We start from the raw sequence: 6634 nt of genomic DNA, 5'->3' as shown, positions 1-6634 counted from the left end.
ATTCATTAGTTGCGTATAACACCCAGTGCACCATGCAATACATGCCCTCCTTACTACCCATCACCGGTCTATCCCATTCCCCCATCCCCCTCCCCTCTGAAGCCCTCAGTTTGTTTCTCAGATAAGTTGTATCTTTAAAAGGACTCTGGGAAACAAACTCAGGATTTTAGTGGGGAAGGGGGTGGGGGATGGGCTAGCCCAGTGATGAGTATTAAGGAGGGCATGTATTGCATGGAGCGCTGGGTGTTATACGCAAACAATGAATCATGGAACACTACATCAAACACTAATGATGTACTGTGTGGTCACTAACATAATAAAAAAAAAAGAAAGAAATGCAAATCAAAATAAAAGTTTTTGTCCAATTTATCACAGTTTTTTTTTATGTTCAGTTAGCCAACATGTAGTACATTAGTGTTTGATGTAGTGTTCAATGATTTCTTAGTTGTGTATAACACCCAGTGCTCATCACAACACATGCCCTCCTTAATACCCATCACCCTGTTACCCCCTCCCCTCATGCCCCTCCTTTCTGTAAGCCTTAATTTGTTTTCCGGAGTCCAGAGTCTCTCATGGATTGTCTCCCTCTGTGATTTCTTCCCGTTCAGTTTTCCCTCCCTTCCACTGTGGTCCTCCGCATTATTCCTCATGTTCCATAAGGCAAGCAGAGGAAGACGATTATTATATGGTTACACTCATATGTGGAACAGTTTATCACGGTTTTCCAATTTATTGGAAATTAACTTTTATATGTGCTTTTTCTCTTTTGTCTAGCAGTCATCTTACAGAGATATATCTCTTAGTCTTTTCAGAGAGCTAGATTTTAGCATTGTTGATCCTTTTTCCTTTTGCTTTCTCCATTTCATTAATTAATTAATAAATTAATTAATCTATTTTAGTTCTTTGAAAATTATAACCCTCTCGTATATGAAAGATGAACAATTCTCACATTTCAAATATCTGGTCTCAAGGGGCAAGGTTCTTGCCACCCTTCATAGAAAAGAAATTCCAGGTTCAGCAACATGTCTTGTGCCTAGTTGTATAAATTCTTAATAAATATGTATTGTTTAATACATTAATACAATTCTCAGCCATCAGAAAGAACGATTACCCAACATTTGCAGCAACATGGACGAGACTGGAGGAGATTATGCTAAGTGAAATAAGTCAAGCAGAGAAAGACAATTATCATATGGTTTCACTCATTTATGGAACATAAGGAATAGCAGGGAGATCGATAGGAGAAGGAAGGGAAGAATGAAGGGGGGGGGAACAGAAGGGGGAATGAACCATGAGAGACTATGAACTCTGGGAAACAAACTGAGGGCTTCAGAGGGGAGGGGGGTGGGGGATTGGGATAGACCGGTGATGGGTATTAAGGAAGGCACGTATTGCATGGAGCACTGGGTGTTATACGCAAACAATGAATCATAGATCACTACATCAAAAACTAAGGATGTACCTTATGGTGACTGACATAACATAATAAAAAATTATTTAAAAAAATACATTAATACAATTCTAGAAAAATCATGTGGAGAACAAGTCCTAGTTCAGGGAAGCCAACTTTGCCAATTGACAAAACTGCTTGTTGGAGAGTCTAATCATGGAAATTATATTTCCAAATCAAAATGTTAGAAAACAGCATCTGAAAAGTAGGAGAAGAGCTATGGAGAACAATTTGAGATAAGGTACTTGAAACTGGATATTTAAAAGCCTAGGATATATAGTTGCTTCTCATCCTAATACTATACTCTGAAACTGAGGAAATGCTTTCTACATATATCCTAAGATTGAGCTGTACCTCTCTGCCTTTGTCTCACTTCTCTAGATCAACCACAGAAATAAAAGTATTAGATATGGTTTTATCTTGTTCATGTCCATAGTCATGCCACAAAGGGGAATATTAGCATATTTTGTTTCAACCAGATCATTTACTTACTTCTAATTACTCCCTTTGTTCAACAATCCCCTTGAATCAGAATTCACTCAGGAATGGGATCCCAAAGGCCTCCAATGGCATTTAAATTTCCACATAAGAGAAAACAACAGCTATTAGTGTCCTGGAAGAAATCTTTGCAGAAGACAGAGGTACATTCAGCTTTATGTCATTTAACCTGAGTTTATTTCACCAAGAAAGAGCTTTCCAGACCTTGGGAGGAGATTCTTTTTTTTTTTTTTTTTAAAGATTTTATTTATTTATGTGACAGGGAGACAGCCAGCGAGAGAGGGAACACAGCAGGGGAGAGGGAGAAGGAGCAGGCTCCCAGCCGAGGAGCCCGATGTGGGACTGGATCCCAGAACTCCAGGATCACGCCCTGAGCCAAAGGCAGACGCTTAACGACTGCGCTACCCAGGCGCCCCTTGGGAGGAGATTCTTGACCCCGGTTTATGATGTGATGTCAAAGGCAAATTTGGGCAGAAGATCCTAGAGAGACAGAGTGAAAGGATCAAACTGCCTCCTTGTAAGTCACATAAGTGCCATCTTCATCTCTTTGTGCTCCTTTTTTGTTTTTCATACGTCTTGTGGAGAGGAGTACTTGTAGTCCTTGGTTTATAAAGGGTCTCAGAGTCTAGGGTGACTAGGAGCATGGAACTACTAACCCCAAGAATAGGACATTATTTGCTTGGTTTGTCTTTCAACTCATCGTGTTGGCCAACCAACTCAAAAACTCCGTTCTTATTATTGTCCTATATAACCAGGGATTTGGACTTGATTCAAAATAATTAAAAGGCTGGATATTCCAAATGAGCCTTCACCTGGACACCTTCGGTCCAATTCTTTCTGTAATGTGTGATTCCTCTTGATAAACATCCAGGACTTTTGGGGGGGCAGTATAGATTATGTGTGGCTCTTATCTTGAGTCTAGTCACTTTTTAGAGGACAGTGCAGAACTTCTTCCTGGGTACAGATGCCATGAAGATAAACAGAGAAATTCTAAATATTCAGAAAAACAGGGCCAAACAGGAACAAGTGTATGATCGTGCTTCTTTACAAGGATGTGTATGGAGACTAATATCCGACAGTATCATATAAGTCTTTATACAAGACAAAATACTGAATGTTATCCAATTTTGCCAGTCATTGAGTGAACCATTTCACTACTTCATTCATCAAGCATTTATTAAGAACTTACTCTGTGCTGGATGCTGTTTTTTGCACTGAGGATATAGCCGTGCACATCAAAAAGTATTTACTCCCCTACACTTTACATCTGAGGGTGTATGTGGTGGTGGTGGTGGTGCGGGTGGCTGGGGGACAGGTTGGCTTTCCATTATTTACTAAGGAGGAGCAGGAACATTTTCAGAGCCTGGTGACATCACCAAGAAAGCATGAATAACATGGAGAAAATGTGATAAGGTTAGTAATGTCACAGTCCATCACAGATGCCATACATTGGAAAGACTGATGATGTCAGGAGAAAAAAAATTAGATCCCTAGCTCTGCCATTTCTAGTGATCTCATTCTAGGAGAGTTGCCTTGATGTTTTCTTTTCTACAGATTCATCTCAAAAACGTAACTGTGAAGGTTAACTGAACTGAAATCATGTTGTATAAGCATTTCCAATGTAAAGCACTGATTGTCGAACACATGGCTTTCTGAAAAATCAGAGACAGAAAATATGATGTTGTCAGAGGCAGTGGTCCACAAATACAGTGATTCCTAAGTTGTAGTTCATATCTCAACATATGAAAAAGGCCCTGGTTGATTCTGAGGCTTCCGATATCTTTCCTCTCTGAAAGAGCACACATTTGTGTGGGCCCTGTCCTTCCCTTTGAAAATCTTTGTTCTAAGATGCTTTTTTTTTTTGAAGTATTGTTTTAATAAGCAATGTCTGCATTTAGAATCAGTATAACAAAAATATTTGGCACAGCAACCATTAAGTTTTCTATGGCAACTATATTCCAGTTAAAATACCCTGTGATATGGTCATCAGCAATATTTCCTTAACTTTGAGCCAAAATGCTATCATTTCAATTACACATTTCATTTGCCCAGTATGTTCACTAACATCACGCCAGGGCATTCTTCCATGTCCTCTGCTTCCTTTTCCTTCCCTAGGACTATCTCTCATGGAGAAGAAGAACTGCTCGGTGGTGACTGAATTCATCCTGCTGGGGATTCCACACACAAAGGGGCTGGAAACTATGCTTTTTGTCTTGTTCTTGCCCTTCTATGCCTGCACCTTGCTGGGAAATGTGTCCATCCTTGTGGCTATTCTTTCTTCCTCTCGCCTTCACACACCCATGTATTTTTTCCTGGGGAACCTGTCTGTGTTTGACATGAGTTTCTCTTCTGTGACGTGTCCTAAAATGCTGCTGTACCTCATGGGACTGAGCCCACTCATTTCCTATGAGAGCTGTGTCTCCCAGCTCTTCTTCTTCCATTTCCTTGGCAGCATTGAATGTTTCTTGTATACCGTGATGGCCTATGACCGCTTCACTGCTATCTGTTACCCTCTGCGGTACACAGTCATCATGAGCCCTCGAATCTGTGGGGCTCTGGCTGTGGGCACATGGCTGTTAGGGTGTATCCATTCCAGTATCTTGACTTTGCTCACCTTCACTTTGCCATACTGTGGTCCCAATGAAGTGGATCACTTCTTCTGTGATATTCCAGCACTCTTGCCTTTGGCCTGTGCTGATACATCCCTAGCCCAGAGGGTGAGTTTCACCAATGTTGGCCTGGTATCTCTCCTCTGCTTTCTCCTAATCCTTTTATCCTACACTCGAATCACCATCTCCATCTTGCATATTCGTTCAACAGAGGGCCGCCGCCGGGCCTTCTCCACTTGCAGTGCCCACCTCATTGCCATCCTTTGTGCATATGGGCCCATCATCACTGTTTACCTGCAGCCCATGGCCAATCCCATGCTGGGAACTGTGGTTCAAATTCTGATGAATCTGGTAGGACCAATGCTGAACCCTTTAATCTATACCTTGAGGAATAAGGAAGTTAAAACAGCCCTAAAAATAATTTGGCACAGGACAAACCATGTTCCTGAGAGTTAGTAAGAGTGGCTGGATGGGTTGACGGCATGGAATTCTTTCTGGCCCCACATGCAAAATATCCTTCTAGAATCCTAACGTGACTTTTCGGCACATGCTGAAGGGCATGGCTCACTCCATCACAATCCTTTATCATTTTGTCTATTTTATTTTCTTGTTTTACCTGTCTGCTCCCCCAGCTTCAAAATAACCATCTGGGTTGCTGTTATTTTGCCTTTCTTCTGGAGAACCTCTACGAAGGAAGGAAGGAAGGAAGGAAGGAAGGAAGGAAGGAAGGAAGGAAGGAAGGAAGGAAGGAAGGAAGGAAGGAAGGAAAGAAGGAAGGAAGGAAGGAAGATGTTCTTTTCCCCTGCGGCATTCTGTCTACCTTTCCCAGCTCATGTTCCTCTAAATTTTGTATGAGACCAAGTTTATGAGGAAAGGCAATAAGCTGGAGAAATGGATTCTAAATAACTGATTGAGAGCATGATAGGATCTTCTCTTTCAATATGAACAGACTAAATGTCAAAGGCAAAATAAAATGTTTTCTCTGCCTCCTCAACTGAATGAAAGGGGAATAACTTAGAACTTATCAGCAAAGACGCTTTCCTCTCCATCCCATGATTGTCCTCATGCCTGTTTTCTCCCCTTGTAGGTCCTTAGGCAAATACAATTAGCTCCCAACTATGTAAGGAAAGTGAAAGCTTTGTGACTAGCGCTCTAGACCAGATGCTTCCATTGCACTACCAGCTCATAGTGTGATTATGAGTGTGATAAAACCGTGGTCTTACTGGGTCGGATTATTAGACTAAACCAGTGATTTTCCAAGGAAGACTCAAAGAGCCCCAGGGTTCCTGTGAATTTATTCTAAGGCTTCCAAGTTATGCTCCTTTGTGTCCTTGTTTCAGTTTGCTGGAGAGACAGTGGAGTGAGTGGCGCTCTATGCTTTAACCCTCCTCCCTCTTCATCTCTTAATTAGAAATCAAGTTGTCTGCGGCAACCACCACTTGGGTTCTCCTTTCAGCAGAGCCATTCACTTTATCCAATAAATAGTTTCATAAAGAAGAACAGGACCTAGCAGTTCCCAGAGATTTTCTCCATTCCCTCCCACAATACGCTCAAGCAATCTTTAAAAAATTTTAAAGTAACAGCAAGTTTTGCTTCAGGAATATTGAAATTCAGTTAACAAAACATTTACAAGATACATTTATTTAGCTTATTCAATAATTTCTTCTCCGAACCCCCAATTAGGAGATGGTGGGAGGCCTAAGGCCTAAACAATAAAATATAGCTTAGTGTTGTTCCTTAAGGAGGATTCAGATCCTGTGAATCCATTAACATTCTTGCTACTATAATAAAACAAGGAAGGGGGACACAAACCATGTACATTGAGCCAACTTTAAAGTCTCCATAAAGGTGTACTCTAAATCATGTTGGTCAGAGCACCAAACACAAAGTATTTTATGTTTTTCATGCCTGGAATTCTGCCATTAAAAAATGAATTAGGTGATGAGCATTAAGGAGGGCATTTGATGTAATGAGCACCGGGTGTTATATGCAACTGATGAACCACTAAATTCTACCGCTGAAACTAATAACAAAATAAATTAAAAAAATTAATTTCCTCCCAAATTCTATATTCTCT

General features: G+C 40.8%; 1 protein-coding gene across 1 annotated transcript; it reads left to right on the top strand.

The window, feature by feature from the left end:
* The first annotated feature begins 4074 nt into the window (after positions 1-4074).
* LOC123792398 (olfactory receptor 10D3) lies at positions 4075-5013 on the top strand. The gene has a single exon (XM_045797551.2). It carries the CDS (start codon positions 4075-4077, stop codon positions 5011-5013), a length of 939 nt encoding a protein of 312 aa, XP_045653507.1.
* Positions 5014-6634: the final 1621 nt, after the last annotated feature.

This window comes from Ursus americanus, chromosome 16, assembly GCF_024610735.1.
Source record: "Ursus americanus isolate L20-20 chromosome 16, mUrsAme1.1.p, whole genome shotgun sequence".
NCBI classification, from domain to species: Eukaryota; Metazoa; Chordata; class Mammalia; order Carnivora; family Ursidae; genus Ursus; species Ursus americanus.
Note: the sequence above shows the minus strand (reverse complement) of the source record. Positions and strands in the feature narration are given on the sequence as shown.